A 19,118-nucleotide genomic window follows, 5' to 3' on the forward strand; every position below is an offset into this window, starting at 1 on the left:
AGCCTTTCCCAATAAGAAGTGTATTTCCCTTTCTCTTGAATCTGAACTGATCTTGTCACTTGCATTGGCCAATAGAATATAGTAGAAGCAATGAGCCTAGACTTCAAGAGGTTTTGCCTACTTCCACTCTTTTTCCTGGACTTTTTCTGATTTTTGCCCTGAGAGCAAATCTTGGTTGACTTGTTGGAGAATGAGAGGCCACAGAGAGAAAAGGGGAGGTTCCTCAGCAGACAGCTGGCCAACTTGCCCAGCTGACTGTAGTTATGTGAGGAGCCCAGCCTAGACCAGAACCGCCAGCCAAACCCAGCCCCAAATGCCAAAATGCAGAATTGTGAGCCAAATGAATATTTATTAAGTCACCATGTTGGGGGGCAGCTTGTTATGTAGCAATAGCTAACTGTTACAGAGGTTCACAGCCTTCGCCATATTCTTTGGATCCTTTGCCTGGTTTCCCTTATTATCATTGATAGTATTGGCAACAGTGATAACAATAGGTAATATTAAGACAGAACTGTAGAGTGTACAACTCATTTGGGTCTCACAATAACATCTAGGGGATGCCTTTTATTTTGTGTCTTTTTAAAAAATTTTAAATTTTTTGGCTGTGCCACGGGGATTGTGGGATCTTAGCTCCCCAGCCAGGGATCGAACTCGTGCCCCCTGCATTGGCAGCACGGAGTCTTAACCACTGGACTGCCAGGGAAGTCCCTGGGATGCCTTTTATTTTAGATGTGAACAATGGCAAAAACAGTGCTGACACTCTTGACTTTTATTACCTTTGGGTAAAGGTCAAAGAGACTGATAGAACGTTAATGGTGAAAAATTTAGCAGACCAACTGCTACAATTCAGAACATGGAGATAACTGAAGAGTTTGTTAGTAGGTTTAACAAAGTATGAAGCATCTTTGATGTGAAAATTAATTTATTTAAACTTAAGGTGAAGTCCAGGGAGTACACTGTGTGTGCACATATGCAATGAGTGAATTCTCTAACCAAAAGTGGCAAGGGAGGCCTGTTTTCAATCCTGGTAGTGCTATGTTCTCTTTCATTTTATTTGTCATCTTGTGGCACATAAGATTTACAAGGCATTTTAATGAACATGATCCCACTTGATAGTCTCAACCATCCTGTGAAATAAGTAGGGCAAGCATCATTATATCTGTTTTGCTTAGACATATATAGACTAAGGCCCAGGCTAGTCTTAAGACTCCTGATTGAATTCTCTTTCCATAGCACATCCAAGCTACCCTTCAGCTTATAACTTTGTGAGAGGGAGCACATTGTCTTTTACTATAAGTTTTCATCCCTCCAACCCCCTGTTTGGGGAAGGTGGGTGCTACATGAGGGGCAGAAGCCAGATTTCACAAATGCAGAGCCATGAGTTCAGACAATAATTGGTACTGCTTTGCATGCAGCTCCTTGCTCACCACTGAGGAATGCCAGTTTCTAGACACATGCAGTAGGAATGAAGGGGCATTTTATTGAAGAAAGATGGATCCAAAGAACAGTGGCAAGTAAAGAATGCTGACAAGTGGGTGGCAGGCAGTGCATTTCTCTATGGCAGTGTTTTGGAGGAGATGATCAGAAGCTGGCATGAATCTCATAAAAACGTGTTGTCTTAGGCAGGGCTTCCCCAGAAGGGGACCCTGAGGCAAAGATTTGGGGGCAGGTAGTTTATTTGAGAAGAGATTTCAGGAAATACAAGTAGGAAGGTGGCAAAGAGGCAGAGAAGAGAAGACAGCCAATAAAGAAAGTGACAGTTACCAGTCAAGATGTCATGTGAGGAAGTTGAGATTGGTTCTACTGATGAACTCTGGGAGACAATATATTGAGAACACACACCTCAGAGCCATCCCAACCTGGGGCCGAAGAAGCTGGGGAAACCACTCACCCAGCCCCATCCATCCTTGGTTGAGGACTGCTTCCAGGGGCATTAAAACTTCAGCACTTCTGGAGAGGGTGTGGAGAAAAAAGAACCCTCCTACACTGTTGGTGAGAATGTAAACTGGTACAGCCACTATGGAGGTTCCTTAAAAAACTAAAAGTAGAGCTACCATATGATCCAGCAATTCTACTCCTGGGCATATATCCGGAGAAAACCATAATTCAAAAAGATATATGCACCCCAATGTTCATTGCAGCACTATTTACAATAGCCAGGAAATGGAAGCAACCTAAATGTCCATCGACAGATGAATGGATAAAGAAGATGTGGTACACGTAAACAATGGAATATTACTCAGCCATAAAAAAGAACTGAATAATACCATTTGCTGCAACATAAATGGACCTAGAGATTGTCACACTGAGTGAAGCAAGTCAGACAGAGAAAGACAAATATCATATGATATCGCTTATATGTGGAATCTAAAAAAATGGTATAAATGAACTTATTTACAAAACAGAAATAGAGTCACAGATGTAGAAAACAAACTTATGGTTACCAACAGGGAAAGCGGGGGAAGGATAAATTGAGAGATTCGGACTGACATATACACACTACCATATGTAAAATAGATAAAAATTAAGAGACTACTGTATAGCACAGGGAACTCTACTCAATACTCTGTAATGACCTATATAGGAAAATAATCTAAAAAAGTGTGGATATATGTATATGTATAACTGATTCACTATGCTGTACAGCAGAAACTAACACAATATTGGAAATCAACTTCACTCCAATAAAAATTAATTAAAAAGAAAAAAAAGCTTCTCACTTCTGGCGTTCCCTGCCCCAAGGCAGAGAATTGCAGGTTCTTCACTGTAAATCGCCTTTTGGGAGTAGAGGTAAGTGCTCAGAGGATGTGGGCAGGGCACTAGCAACATCCGCTAGAAGGACTGTGGGTCAATTTCTCCAGTTTGCTCGTGGAAAGAGAATCGTGAACTCAAGGCAGCAACTCCCATAAACAGGATGGTCTTGAAGCTGTGTTATGGTGAGAGGCTGGAGGAGCTAAGGACTATGTGGTGGGTGGGAACATTAGCTGGTGGCACCCTGCCTGGGAGTGAGGCTCTAGAACAGCCAGATACCTGGGATGTTTTGGCAACTCGTTCTGGAAATAACTGAGAGTACTAGAGTTAAATGACTTGTTCATGGTTTAGTTTTTCTTAATTTCCTTGTTTCCCCTACATTCTAGGTGATGTATTTGAGTTTCCAAAACCTAGTTGGAGAGGCTGAGGCATATGACTAATGTACTTGAAGGTAAATTAATAAGTTGGTGATTGGATGATTACCACTTAGAGCAAGAACTCCCAAATCTTGGATCATGAAGTCAACACTTTTTACTCTTCTAATAACATTTGACTTAATACTCATCCCTTGCACACTGTTTGTTTCCTCCTTTGAACTTGCCTTCTTGCTCATAGGGCCAAGGATTTCACAAGTTTCTTCTGGACAATGTAGGAAATACTTAAAACCGTTATTGGTTGAGCTGTACAGGAGGTACGCCAGTACTACGAAATGAAAAGATACGGCTGGTTTGTACATTTCTTTTATCACTCCCAGCCTCTGCTTCCCAAATGGGTTCACTCTGGACATATCATTTTAGTTACTGCCAACACTGAACTTCACCTTTCCTTCCTGGATCACTCTATTCTAAAATAACACCTTCTCTCCCACCTCCTACGCTCTTTACCCCCCTCACTGCTTTATATTTTTCTGGGGCAGTTACCATCTGATACACTTCATATTTTAGTTGTTGGTTTATCTGGATAGATAAAACCCCCAGCTTGAGTGTAAGTTCAATGAATCGAGGGAATTGTCCGTGCCCCTCCCACTCCCAGTACTCAGAACAGGACCTGGCATAGAGGCTCAATAATCATTTCATGAATGAATGAATGAAAGGTGTGTTTACCAAGACCTTCTACTAAGAAGCCCAGCACATTTGTCTTTACTGTTCTTTGTGAAGCCAAATGTCTCTCGGAGTTTCCTGACTGGCTGAATTGAGAGAAGCACAATCCTGGATTTATCTTCCAGGCCTCTCCACAGCTTTGGAGACACATACATCTGGCTTGAATCATGCCTCCGTCACTTATTAGCTTGAACAAGAGAAATCTGGTTCAAATAATCTATTAATTTCTTCTTCTGCAAAATGGGGCTAACAATGTCAAGTTTGCAGAGTTTTTTAAGAGTGTTTAATGAGTCAGCATAAATGAGGCACTTCACACAGCACCTGGAATGTACTAGCTGACCACAAGTATGATTTTTCTTCCCTTTCTCTCAATTTCCAGTGCCGTTATCAATGTGCTGACAAATCAGTGACACAAAGATTGGGGCAAGGTGGTCAAAGTAGATGCTGGGGGAGGATGTGGAAAAAGGAAAACTGGAACTAGAAATGGAGAGGCAGACAAGAGGAAAGGACTCTGTCACTAGGACACAGGACCACCTTTCACCTTCTGGTGTTCTGTCGAAAGCTCACGGATGAGAGGGATAGAAGACTTAGGCTTCGCAGTGTTCCACCTTTGCTCCAGTAATTATATTTCTCCTGTACTTCCTGAGTTGGTGCATTACACAGATCTGATTCATCCCTGGGGAATATGTCTTCCTTTAGCCAAATGAAGCTGACTGCATTAAAGCTGAGGCTAGACAAGCTCAATTATCAAAGGAAATATGCTTCAGAATGAATTATGTGATGGACCTTAAAGCAGGATACCCATGTCTTACTTTTCATGTATCCAGTGTGGGATTTTAATTACTCAAACAATGTGGAACCACACTCACTCACCTCACTGAGAACAGATGGAGTTTGGAAAAGAATTTTCTAACTCGGCCCATACATCGACCCCTTAGCAGCTTCGACATACACGGTATATTTATTCATCCTCTCCATCTTTGAGCATCCTCTCTACTACCTTAATTTTAAGGAATAAATGTGTTGCTAGGGTTGGTCCTTAGAATAACTTCTCTGAGCACCTGGGTATCTCTAGAACCTGTTCTGAGGTTTGGGAACAGGGTAAAGAACTGCAAACATTTCCTGAGAATGATGAGCTTGTCATCACTGTTTTTACTTCTTAGCTGCTCTCATCAAACCTCCAGAGTTACTGGCGAAATGATATGGCAGCCAACCAGAGAAATCAGGATACATTTGCCTGCATTGCCATTATGGGGTAGGAGAGAGGGACAGAGGAGGTGGCAGAGGTGAGAGAGATAATGGTGGTGTTGGTGGAGGAGATGGAGGTGGAGGCAACTGTGGTGGTGGCAGTGGTGATGAAGGAGATGGTCGTGGCTGGGAAGGTAGCAGTGATAAAGGTGGAGGTGCTAGTTAAGACGGTTAGAGAGGTGGCAGAGGTAGTGGAAAGGTCAAGGTGGTGGTAGTCGAAGCAGTGGTCATGGTGGAGGTAGGAGGGTATAGGTGATGGTGGAGGTGATGGTGGGAGAAGTGTTGGTGGCAGAGGAAATGATGGTGGTGAAGGTGGTAATATCAAGAGCAATGAAAACTTATGTTTGCACAAAAACTTGAGCACGAACGTTCATAGCAGCATAACTCATCATAGCCCAGAAGTGAAAGCAATGCAAATGGCCATCAGTGGATGAATGGATAAACAAAATGTGTTTTCCATACAATGGATATTATTTGGCCATAAAAAGGAATGAAGCTCTGTTAGATGCTACAATATGGATGAACATTGAAACCATGATGCTAAATAAAAGAAGCCAGTCACAAAGGATCACCATTATATTGTATAATTCCATTTATAGGAAATGTTCAGAATAGGCAAGTCTATAGACAGAACTTAAATGAGTGGTTGTCTATGGCTGAGGGAAGTAGAATGGGAGTGATTACTAATAGGTATGGGCTTTCTGTTGGAGATGATAAAAACAGTCTAAAATTAGATTGCACAACTCTGTGAATATACTAAAAACTATTGGATTATACATTTTAAATGGGTGAATTTTATGACACATCAATAAAGCTGTTAAATAAAGTGGGGGCAGCAGTGGTGGTGGTTGTGGAGGGCTAAGTTTGGTGGGGATACTGGAGAGAGGAAGGAAGATGAGAGTTGATTGACACCTGATATACCTCAATCAATGTACGGCCAAGTCTGAGTACCACAGATATTTTTCCCATGGAATTTTTTTCTATGCCTTCTGGCTGAACTACATTTCCCCACAGACAACACTGAACCTACACACAAGCATTTTTGAAACAGATTATAAAAATCAAGCCAAGTTTTGGCTGTCATTGGATTGTGTCTAGAAGGGACACCTTTGCTTTTTCCATGCAGTGTCCTCAGCACACAGAGCTGGCTTCTTAGGAGCAATGGGATAGTAGCCAGATTTCTTCTTCTCATGTGAGTGCAAACTCAGACGGGGGTCCGTGAAGAAATTAAAACAGACATCTGGAGTCTATAATTTTTAATAATTTTAAACTAGCTACAAAATGTCAATCACATCACAAACTGACAGAGAAGACAAGGGGGAATTTAATATTACATGCTGTAATGATATTTATCTCACAGTTTATCTATATTTCATTCATTTATATTATTTTTTAAAGGTTTCTTTATCAGCTACTAAACATCTCAGCAATTTGGTGTGCATAGCTCTAGATTAAGCAACAGAGAATTGTACTGATAACAAACCACAGGGGAAATGGTGATTACTAAGAATCAGCCTTATAAAATTTACATCTCCACACTGTTTCACAGCAAGGTTGCTTTCTCCAAAACAGAGCCTTCAAAAGCAGCAAACAAACCCTATATTACATCCATTTGACATAGTTTCAGCCAAACATATATTTTGCTGGAAAAGGTTAAATGGTGAGCGTGTTTAACCCATCTTTTTAAAAAAAATTTTTTTTCAAAAAGGATGATTATGATTAATAAGTCTAAATATTGACAGAAAGAAAGTGACACTATTGCAGTTTTGCTGGTATAACTTAATCTTGACAGTGTCTCAATACTGAGCATGCTTTGTTGTTGTTTTGTTGTTGTTTTGCTGTTGTTTTGTGTATGTGTTTTCTCATCAGTATGCTACTGTCATGGAAATATTTTGTTTAAGTAGGAATCTAAAAATCTATTTAGTTCTCATGCATAAATGCATAAATCACATCACTTTGAGTGCAATGCCTGTTATGTAATTCCACATTGTCTAATCATGAAATCATAAAGACAGATGACAGCCGTGAGGAACCAAAGACAGCAAATTTTGAGAGTTTCAGAGCCTGACACCCAAAGAAAGGACAGTGGCAGTAGCTCTGTGGAATGTCACAGTTTTACAAGAACAATACTGTGTATTGAAAGAATCAACAGCACATTGAGCATTCCTAAATTGTTGTCATTCAGCAAACGCCACTGAGGAGAGAAAAGGAAAAAATGAAACCCAAGACATCTTACGTAGGGAGTTAGAGCCACCAAATGACCACTGTATACAGCCTTTGGAAAGAAAGAGACCCAGAAAGAACAAAAGACACATAGTATTGTTGGGCTGATGGATGACACAAGACAACATTCACAATGGGGGCAGATTGATGTGTGCATGTGTGCAGACCTACTAGGTAATACCATGAGAAAAGCATGAAGGTGCCATCTTGCCCGACAGCATTTGGAAGAGGACACAGGTGGGCACATTTAACCACTCCCCAGCATCTTTGTTGCACGTTGGTTGGCCTCATCAATTCTGGTTTTGTTGGAATCAGCCTGGAGAAAGGGGAAAGAAAACAGAACTCAGTTTACCCATTCACATTCCATTCATCCTTCTGGGTCTAGTTCAAATTCCTCCTGTTGCGTGAAGGCACCTAGAGACTTCCCTGATCAGAATGAACCATGCCTTCTTTTGTGTTCTCAGAACCATTGCTTATGGCTGGACTTGGACATGATCACAGAAGCTTGATCTTAGTTCTCATGACTCTTTTCCCTACTATGGAGAGCAGAGTTATATCATTTCTCTTATGGAATGACACCCAGTGACTTCTATGGCAGGCATTCACATCCGTTGGATTGAGTTGAATTCCTGCCATTTGTACAGTTATTAGCAGTGTCACTTTGGGAAAATTACTTAACATTTCAGGGCCTCAGCTTTCTCATTTATAAGCTGGGGATAATAAAGAACACTGCTAATGAGCACAGTTCCACTCATTCAACTTTGACAACATCAAGACTGACATCAACTATGAGGTGTATCCTGTTATTAGCTCCTTTTTCCAAGTGAGGAAACTAAGCAGAGGGGATTTAGGCAATTTGTCTAATGTCACAGAACTAATAAATGAGGAAACCAGAGTCAGAAGGCCAGCACCCTGGAGTCAGCGTCCACACTGGTAGTCACTATGTTAGCCATTTTACTATTTAAGTTTGCTATGAGGATGAAATGAGTTTTACACATAATATTCTTAGAATAATGTTTTGAAAAACTTAAGGGTTCAACATATCTTATCTTGTAATTATTGTTCTTGGGTGAAAACGTGGTTTGCTTTTAAGGATGTTTAATAATTGTTTAGCCCCATTTCTGAAGACTTACTCTTATGAGTTATAACTGGCTTGTTTTAGCAGGGGAACATTTACTATCATTTTGTGCCTTGACTGACCGCTTCACTGCTTGAGTTACCTTTTGCTCTGCATGCATCATGAAACCCAGGTCTGCTACCTGGATATACCTTTAAACTCCAGAAAATAAACTATTCCTGACATCACTGAGAAATGTATGAGTCAGCAAGTAGAAGGGAAGACAAAAATTCTTTTTAGGCTGTTGTTTTGCTCTGTTATGATTGGTAATGTTGTCTGCCCCTCTCCAACCTGGGAAGAGGGGAAGGAAGCTGAGAGGCAGTGTAGGGGAACTGGACTGTTTTTCTATCAACCAGTGTTTACTCAACGGTTACTGATTTTGCATCTATGACTGTGCTTGGTGCTTTCCAATCTCCACCAAGTTGTGTCTTCTTTATTCAGTTTCATTGTGAATTCCCAGGACGCTAGAGTTATCAATATTCAAATAGAAATTTACCAAGTTAAAATAAAAAATAATTCTAGATTATTCATAACTCTGAATTATCTGGCAATGGCTCCCTACCATCTGTTTGGATAATTAAGAGTTGACTTCAAGACAGATAAGATAGAACACTAATTTTCCTTGATTGCCTTGATATATAGATTCATATTTTTGACCTTAGGTTCCTAATTTGGGAAATGGGTGTTCTCTCCAATTTTACTTGGCTCTTAACTATTCCCTCTTCAGCTACAGAAATAATGACTCTTTGGTACAAAGGAAAATTAGAGGCTCAGACCAGTGTGAAATGCTCCTGAAGACTGGATTATTCTATTTTTCCAGACTTAACTTTGAGAACTGTTCAAATGAGAAAAATCATCCATTTAAAAATGGATAGCATTTCTGGAGGCAAACATTCTAGGATTTCTTACATTAAGAATGCACTGATGAGTCTTCACATGATGGTACAAGAGGATATTTTGAAGTAGAGCATGAGGTTACTCTCTGGATATCCTCAAAGGATCTGGGAGGAGCTGGAACAGACCTATCTTTAACAACCATCTGTGAAGTCCACCTGAATTATTTCTGAAGCACATCAAAATTCCAGCCCATACAGTACAAAAGTGCCATATCTTTATTATATTATGTAACAGTAGTGCTTTTAGAAAAAAACTCCTGAGATAATCTTATTTTAGATGTCTTCCTGGTATTTGGAGAATGTGTCTGTGTTTATTCTATTTATATGCTTTTTAGGACTTTATTTATGCAATATATCCCATTCCAACTTTCATATTTCTATGTAAAGAATCCTAAACTTGCTAATATACTCAAGATATGGTACATGATTTGCCCTTGTGAGAAACCCAGGATGACTACAAAAAAAGCCAGTAAGAGAGGTAGAAGGAGCTGTTTAGTTCACCCTTCTGAACACTCTGGAAATCTCAACTTCAGACCATGACATGTAGATTTTAGGCCACAGCTCAGACTTCCAGAAGTGGATACTCACTACCCCACATGGCCTGTTCTGACTCCAGATTTGCACTGTTCTCTTATTATCTTTCAGGTGAGGAACCAGGTCATGAAGCTGGTGAGCAGGAAAACCTTGCTGGTACTCAAGATCTTAGTTTTCAAATTCCATGTTTCCTTGTTGATGAGAGAATGTGAGCAATGCTAAAGCTTCAACTTCACTGTATTTCAATGTGTGCGTAGCATCTTCCACTGACAACTTTAAGTCCAAGTTTGAACATCACTAAATTGTTTCCTTAGCAACAGTCCCCATAAAGATCTGATATAAACTTGCCCTGTTTTAATAGTTTTCTAAGAGAATTGTAGCTTTTAAACCTTAGAAGACTGTCTATATATAAATATCCTAAATCAGAAAACAAGGTTTTCAAATAGACAAAGTAATTTCTTGACAGTCCATAAGGATGTATTGAAAATTGGGTTGTTTTGGACTCCCAAAACTTCACTGCTAACTGAAGTGATGAGAAAGGATCATGACTGATGAAGTTGGGTGAAGATTGCTGTTGGAGTCATGAGAGAATATGGGAGAAACATCAGAAGATTCTCTTTTGTTCTACAGTGTGATTTAATCTTAGATATGCAGGAGACCTTTGCATACCATTTCCTGTTATCAGAAGTAAGAACTTGCACAAGAAGGTAGTAGTCTACTAATAATTTTGTAGCTCATGTAACATGTATCATTTCGAGCAATGCTGGGTTGAAATGGGCTTTATCTCAATCATATCCACATTGTTATTTTGAGGGGGAAAAAAAGGCTAGTTACTCAATGGCAACTAGACCCCTACCTTACTTCTTAAGCAATTCAGCATTCAAGGATGACATAAACTGTAATGACTATTTCCTATCCACTTGTCTGACTTTTGATTAAACCTTATAGCGGCACATGTCTTTGCTCTTATAGCAAACTTGGCCCAGAATGAAAGGTATTCTCCTAAAGAAGAGAACTAGAAATACAAAGTGGCAGAATTAAGATGTCACTTGCCTTTCCAGGAAAACAGCTTGCTTAAAGCCCAGCTCTATCAATAAAGATTTGACCCCTCTTTTTTAGTAGAACTTCTCCTTCTAGGACTCTAAGTGAGTTAGAGATACATTATGTCCCTACATCTGAGTCAATTGGGTCCTTTGATAGAAAATGACTACTCTTCATTTTTTTTACAATCATTTTCCTGCTGGAAGGTAGTTCAGCAATTATTTCTTAGTTCATTTTTCTGGGCCGTAATGGTTAGGTCCATTTCTGTTGGCTCTAGTGCTTTATGAAACTCTCAATATTGTTCTGAAAATCTATTGATTTGCTTTAAAAGCTTTAAAAGCTTTAGCGTATCAAAGGCTCTTAACAGTAATAAGTATGTCATGACTTGCAAAGTAGGCAGAGCGCAAGTATTTTGTCAACTAACATTGACATCTGTGTAGCTCAATATTGATTAGCCAAAGTGTTATGCAATCAAATATTTTTAATGTAAAGTGCACAGAACACAATAGGGCAAAGCGTTCCCTTTATGTCTACTCATTGCCTTCTCAAGTCAGTGGAGAATGCTTAGGTACTAAGAAACTGAGTATTTAGCCTTATGATTCAAGAGATCTCAAACACCATCCTTTTTCCCCCTACCAAAGTGGAATGAGTTGTTGAAAAGAAACTCAGGGTTTCAGGCTCAAAACTTCAATATCTTCCAAGGAATAAACTCACACAATATAAGATTAGCCAAGTAGAATCGATTATAGATGCACAATTACCATTAAACCCATAATGAGTCTATTTCTCCCTGTTGGCATTTGGACACCTTTAAGAGATTACAAGCAATATTTAGGAGTCTGCTGATTGGGGAGGGGGTGGAATACAAAGACACAGAGACTGAATCAGATTTGCATAGTGTAGAATACCAGGTTTGGGTGCCCCAAATCTTTATATAAGAGCTTTCCAGTGTTTCTTTCTGTTTCCTCCTAATCTCAAGCCCAAACCTACCCTTTTCCATTCTACTGTCTCCACTCTTCCTTATGCCTCTTGTTGACACTAGGGGGCTCAGTCTTAGCATGACACCTGGTGTCCTTATGTGAACGCAGCTTCATCAGATTATGTTCCGTACTTTGAGGTCTGGACATGTGCACCGTTGAACTGGAAATGGAATCTGGGACTTTTTGAATTGTCATTAAAGTTCTGGCACTTATAAAATCAAAGCTCATATTCATCATCTGGCTAACCTAAAATAACTATCCTTTTGCCCATTTCCTGATTCTGTTCCTACATCATCTCCACCTGACAAGCTCCTAACCATCCTTTAAGACTCAATTCAAATTCAACCATTTTTTTTGGAGATTTTCCCATCCCCTGACCCTTGAAATCTTTCCTCATCTAACATGATTTAGCATTTGATGTGTGGCTTTCTTGGCAAATTATATTTTCATCTGAAGCTCACTGCCTTCTGTAGGCTGTGAGTTTCTTGGCAATTGGGGTGATGTCTTTCTCATCTTAATATGTCCTTTGATTCCTAGCACAATGCCTGAAGTAAAGGTTCCTCTGAGGAATATCTGCTAGATTAAATTCTACCCTGTTATTTACTTATCTGTTGCTGGATTTTTGTCTTAGAAAATTAAGGGGAAAAGGTCTGTCTACCAATGTCTGAATCCAAAGTCATGGTCTGAGGGTCTTGTTATGCCCTTCGCACTTCCTCGGTGGTTATTTCAGAGGAAGTGATAAGAAATGGAAACTTGCTGAATGCCACATGCTCACCTTCTCCATGATCCTGTCGATCTGGCGGTTCTGTGTATCGATCTCATTGCCCATATCCAGGGCCATGTGACGGAGGTTTCCAATGATGCCGCTCACCTGCTCCAGGTTTTCATCCATTTCATTTTCTCGGGCATCATTTGTTACCCTGGGCATCAAAGAGCAGTTTTTAGAAGATAGGAAAAAAACTCAAATACCAAGGACCCAAAGTTTAGAGAAAATCTGTAGACCTCTAGGTATCAATCCTATCCTTTTAAAATGTCTATTCTATACAAGAACACACGTTAGCTCTTGTACGTTGGAAAATGATGTTTTAAAGTGCATTATTGAACACTTACATTTCTATTTTTAAAGAAGGCATATTAAATAGATTAATTTGTCTTCTTCTCTTGCTTCCACCAACACATCATTTCCTCCCTTCATATGTTTATCCCAATTTTCATTTTTTTAAGGGTAAAATCAGCTGGGAGGATTAGTTGGGAGGGTTCCAGGTCAGAGAATGGAACTAGTTAGAAACTGTATTTTTCTTTCTGAAGTGTCAGTCGAAATCTCCAGGACTCAAATTTAGAATGAAACAAAAGCTACTGTACTAAGTCAGAGAATTTCTCCACTCATCTTCTTTCCCATTTGGGACCAACATCAATGGGAAAAGTAATGAGAATTACAGTCTTCCCCTTAGTCCTGTTTGCTCCCAAGAATTCCAAAGGGAGTTGCTTGTTCAAGATGATTTTTACTTGCTCAGATTTCAATGCTATGGGGCTTTTGGTGGCATTGTGAGTGGGTGATTTCAAGGAAGAAAACTGTGATAAAAGATTATTGTTTCAGTTTGAATGGGGAGGAAGGAGTTGGCTCTCAAAGTGCCTTATCCAAAGTGCCTTTCCCTTTTTTTTCATAGTTCAGCTTGAAAGTTAAGAAGGCACTAACTCTTTACTGTAAACGGTAGGTACTTATTCCAGAATGTCTGGCTAAATAATATCTTTCTACAACAGACGGTGATGGGCTAAAATATGTTCAGAGGGTTTAAAATCCATCCCCCATGGTAAATCCCAATGCAGACTGCCCTCTAAGGTTTTTAAAGCAGTCCAGGCCAGATAAAATTAAAGGGGAACTTCCTAGATTTCTTCTGTAGAAAAGAAGCTTATTTAAATGATCTTCAGCAGCTAAGGCATACTTCTGGTTCCAGGGTTCCCAGCCCTATTTGCACATTAGAATCACCTGAGGAGCTTTAAGAACTACTGATACCTGGATCTTATTTCTAGAAATTCTGATTCAATTGGTGTGGATTAAGTCCAGGCACTGATACTTTTAAAAAATTGCTTAGGTTATTCTAATGTGCAGCCAGGATTGAGGACTCCTGGTCTGGTTTCCCTTGGAGCAAATAGAAACATGAATAGAATTGTCATCTGTTATTTCTAGGTAGATATCTTGACCTTTATACACAAATGGCAGTGACTCATTTGAATCTGGGTTATTGGCTGGCAGTCTCAGCTACAAAGGCCTGGGTATAGATGGCTGTACAAACAGCAACCTTAGTCATTGCTAAGTCCTAGTGTAGTAACCTGTAAAAAGTTATAGTTTTTTTCCTTTTCTTTTTAACAACAGAGATATTTGTTCTTAGTATTATTTTCTGATCTCTTGAGAGTTTAGTTCCGAGTTGGCAGGTCTGTGTGACTTGAGAATTTTTAATAGATGTTTCAGTTAGCTTTTGCTTCCAGATCTCAAAATAAATGATTAATAAGAATTCAGGTCTGCTCATTATTCTCTATTTGTACCCCCAGATCTGTTCTCTGGCCTTCTTTGCTCTCTGCCCAGAGAGGCTGACCTCTCTACAACCTTATCACCCAGGTTCTCTTACTCTGCCTTCCAGTAGGCTTTGTCCAATGGCCAGTGAGAGACTGGAGGACAAGAGACTGAGGAGTTGGGGCATTTACTTCCCTTTCTAGTTTCCTGTTGGGTTTGACAGTGGCTGCATCTCAACCCACAGCCCCTGCCCATAGCCATAACTACAGTTGGGTTCTGGTGACAGCTCTCTCCTGTCCCTTCAGGATTCTTCCTGCTATTCCTAGTTCATAAGTGCTTCGCCATTCCTTATTATTGACCCTGCCCACACCTCTGTAAATAATCTCTTTCATAAGTTCTGTCCAATTAAACTCATGGAATGAGACACCTGTTTACTGCCACACTGATGCTGGATGTGGTCATGTGACTTGCTTTGTCCAATGTAATGTGGGCAATGGCTTGATAAGTGCTTGCTCATCAGAGCCTGCCCCTTGGGTTGCTGCCACCACCATGCAAGAAACCTCGGCTCTCCTTCTGGAGAGGCCACATAGAAAAGAATGGACGCTCCCTACCCACAGCCCCAGCCAACCATCAGACAAGCAAGGAGGGCCATCTTGGATCATCCCTCACCCAGGTGCATGTAATGAGTGAGCCCAGGAGAGGCTTTTGGAAGACCTGCTCAGCCAACATAGAGGTTCAGAAGTAGAAAAATGATTTTTTTTTTTTTTTTTTTTGGCCTCGACACGCAGCCTGCGGGATCTTAGTTCCCCGACCAGGGATTGAAAGCAAGGAGTCCTAACCACTGGACCATCAGGGAACTCCTTAGTTGTTGTTTTAGAACCACTCAGGTTGGGGTGGTTTGTCACTCAAAAGTAGATAACTTACATAGCGCCGGCTGCACAAGGCTCACCTGCGGATGAAGCCACCACTGATGGCCATCTGCTCCCGTTCGTCCACCACACGGGCAGGCTGGCTGGCCACAACTCCATCCTGATTATTGCCCCAGGCTTTTTTGTAAGCGTCGCTTGATTTAAGCCTATGCAAAAAAGAGGGTGAGTGACAAGCAAAGGGGGCAGAGCATCAAGATCACAACAACGGTTACCTCTTCAAGCTAAGAACTGAACCAAGCGAATGAGTTTTAATTCGAGGCATTAGAGAATACCGATATATCATAATCTGGACCCATAGAGTTGGCCACCACCATGCCTCAGCTACTCAGGATTTCATTTCCAATCAAGTCAATTGCAATTGTCAAGATGGCAAACTTTGCCCGTGGGTTGTTCTTGTTTTGGTTTGTTTTTGTAGTTTAGTTGGATTTAAGACAAGGATTAAGGTAGTTAGAGGACATTCAGTTCTATTTCAACGACATGGTTATATTTTGAGACACAAAACACACAGAAAAAACATACTGGCAGACAGACACAAAACAAGACTGCCAAGTAGAGTGTGTACATCACACCACAGGAACACACTGTCATCAAGAAAAACATACTGGACCAAGTTTTTACACACCATCATGCAAAGATTCCCTGCTTAATTGTTTTCCCCCAATGCATGTGTGGAAACAAGCATTCCCACTCTGCATGGAGAACATAAAGGATTGGTGGTTGGCCAAGGGTGATGGTCTGTGAGTTGCCTCTAGAATGATTTGAATTAGATAATATATCGGTACTTCCAAACAGTTACCATACATCCAGAATCGATGTACAAACCTTTGTCCACAGAGACAAAAAGTAAAAGAAGCGTAGTGAAATGAATGCAGGAAAATAGAAGAGAGAACAAGCCACTAGCACCAAAAAGGGAAATCCCTCTACATCTTCTTCATGCACCAGCTACAGGCATGAGTAGAAAGTGAAGCATTCTCATTTAAGCCAAACTACTCCAGAAGTTGACCATTCTCAAAAAAGGCACCAGCAGGACAGTAATAGCCTTCATGAGGATTTGAAACGCAGTTTAATAGCTTCTTTGTTGGGCTGAGGGGCAGGATGGGAGTGGTTACAGACTCCTACTTCAAACTGTCCTGGGATGTGGTCGGGGAGAGTGGTCTGGAACTGCTGTGGTCTCCGTAGGCCATATTTCACTGAGCTGCCTTGGAGAAAAACTTAAAATCCAGGCATACCTGTTGTGCCCAATAGAAACATGTGCAGCATGTTTTTGGTACGTGTGTTGTAATTGAGCAATCAAAGATGTTTTTAGGTTCTTTGCATAGTAGAAACCATATGCTTTTTAGTCCAAGAACAGAACTTCCTTTGGTCCCACTTTTACATTTTCTATTATAAGACACCAGAATTTAACCTTTTTTTTTTCTTTCAGTGTAGGACCATAGCCACTTATTAAAACTGGCTCTAATACTAATATTTGAAGATTAGGGACCAAGAAACCTTGGAGACAAATTGGAAAATTGTACAAATGGAATTTCAGCAACTCCCACAATCTAGTATATAATACCACAGCCTTAGAGCAGTCAGAATTCACTGCTCTAAAGAGCCAGGGGCCCACTTAGTGGGATAGGATCCAAAAACTAATTTAATGGAGTTTAGAGTCTGGTTTTGTTGTTGTTGTTGTTGTTGTTGTTGCTTTTCAAATCCCCATCTCCTCCATCCTCAATTAACAGAAGTTATATGGACCTTGTGATGCTTTCTGCTATGTAAAATGTCTGGTACACCATCTTTGGCAGAGTCAAGGGGGTGGGAAAGTTTGCGTTTCTAAACGAAGGCGAATCACTGCACCCACAATGCTGCACATAGACTCACATAACTGCCGGACATCTACCATAGTCCTTCGAAACATGCCGAGACAGGGCGAAGCCCTCAGAGAGTCCAGGGCACCACCAGCCACTGCGTTGTGACACATGGTTTTTAAAGCATTATTTACACACAATACGGAACACTTCAGTCAAGCTTTGAAGCTCAGTTAGGGTCTCTTGTGCAATAAGGAATTACTGCCAACTGGTATGTGAAATTCATAGGGGTCGTCATTTCATCTGAACATTAGAATGCATCCCAGGGAGGGAAGGGGGCCTGCCTCCACCTTTTCTCCACACACAGTTGATGGATGGGGAAAATGTACCTGTGAAATTCATCACAAAGCAGGTAGACATCTCACCTGGGGGCAAGTGGCCACTGAAAAGGATATACAGTTAAATCTTGACTAACTGGAATGCTTAGCAATGTCATTTTGGTGAATTATTGAACTTTCTTAATTAGCAGTGGGCCATGGCGGTACATTTTATTTCAAGGGTGATGGTTTGAATATCTGTTAGATTCTTGAGCTACTTTCCTGCCTCAGAGTCTTAGGACAGTGAACATGATCAAATCATTCCTTGATTATGGTTTCTCTTGATGTGTCTGATGGCCTTTCCTCTGCAGCTCAACTCTTACTGTTTGGTCCTTTTGGATGTAGAAGTTATATAGAATGGAGACTGAGTGAAAGAATGCAAACTGCCTAGACTGACCTTAAAGAGAAACACTTCAAAATCCTTGATGGGATTTGTTCTCTCCTTGTTCATTTGTCTCTTTTTGTTAAAAGTGGAAAGGAACAAAAGTATAAATATACTCAAGGGTTCCAGTTAGCTAGATTCCAGTTAATCAGGCTTTACTGTAGATCATTCTTTAAGAAAAGAAAAAATAAAAGTTTAAATTTATTTGTAAATTGAGCCCCTCCCCCTCCTAAACAGGAAGTGGGATATTTTAAATCAGCCTCAAAGTTTAAAGGATGTGAATGGTCATATAATCAGCTAGAAATGACATCAATTTCTATTCTAAAAGCTAGGATCAGGAGAGCTTTTAGGAAAAAGGCTTCTGTTCAAAGGGAAGTGGGAGGGGTGAAAGGGATTGAGTAACGGGTTTAATTTTCCAAATGCATGTTGGACAATCCGCTCATGCATTTTTTTTTCACTGCTAGTCAAAGGAGACTACCTTCCAGAACGCTTATTTTCAGGTTCCTTCTGTTGCAAACCTTTATAACCACATGTCACATTTCTGCTACATTCCAAAAAAGCATTGCAGAACCTTAATAGTTGAATGTTTTGTGATGTTGTGCATGCAAAATCTACACATTTCAACATTTCGGCCAGTGTACAGGGAGGTCTTCCAAGAGGAAGAATTGGAGAGGGATGGGTCCAATTTGGCTAAGGCTTGAGCACTTCTTGTTGAAGGACTCATTGCCTCTGAGTTGGGTGTAGCTGCGTCATCTACGGTCTAACCACTGACACGATTTGGCAACTGGTGGGCAGTTGAAAGGGTGAATCGCTGTTATACTCTCTAACTTATGAAATGCTTGTTTGGGCCAAATTAACTCTTATTTTTGCTTCTGAAAAATCAAACCTTGATACGTGTTTCTCATCTTCCCAACTTACCCACAGTCTTTTCTAAATCTGCAATTTTGGCTTTTGGGATTTAGAGAACATAAAATCCCTCTTTTATGGGATTTTATGTTCTCTAAAGCGCCTCTTTCTTGAGATTACTCTCTGTCTCGAGGTACACTTTCTGGAAAATGTTGAAACGTTCATCAATAAAAGTTGCTGACAGTGAAGCTTTCACTGTAGTATGCCTGATTTTTAATGCATCAACAGTAACTCCCACTAGTATCATCTATGCTATGAGATGAATGCATTGGAGACGGTATTGATCTGTTCTGCATGCCACATACTCATCCTGCCTTTGCACCCAGCAGGAA

The 19,118-nt window shown here is 40.4% G+C and overlaps 1 protein-coding gene across 2 annotated transcripts in view; it reads right to left on the minus strand.

Annotated features, from left to right (window-relative positions):
• Positions 1-6,340: 6,340 nt before the first annotated feature.
• The window catches only part of SNAP25 (synaptosome associated protein 25), an 83,277-nt gene continuing 70,499 nt past the window's right edge, over positions 6,341-19,118 (minus strand). For both annotated transcript variants that reach the window (XM_007450207.1, XM_007450208.1), the window contains 3 exons: positions 15,352-15,477; positions 12,666-12,810; positions 6,341-7,638 (listed from right to left, as the gene is read on the minus strand). In XM_007450207.1, coding sequence (XP_007450269.1) covers positions 7,570-7,638; positions 12,666-12,810; positions 15,352-15,477 — 340 coding nt within the window. In that variant the 3' untranslated portion in view covers positions 6,341-7,569. The remainder of the gene's footprint in view (positions 7,639-12,665; positions 12,811-15,351; positions 15,478-19,118) is intronic.

Source organism: Lipotes vexillifer, unplaced genomic scaffold (assembly GCF_000442215.2).
Source record: "Lipotes vexillifer unplaced genomic scaffold, Lipotes_vexillifer_v1.1 scaffold137, whole genome shotgun sequence".
In the NCBI taxonomy this organism is placed as follows: Eukaryota; Metazoa; Chordata; class Mammalia; order Artiodactyla; family Lipotidae; genus Lipotes; species Lipotes vexillifer.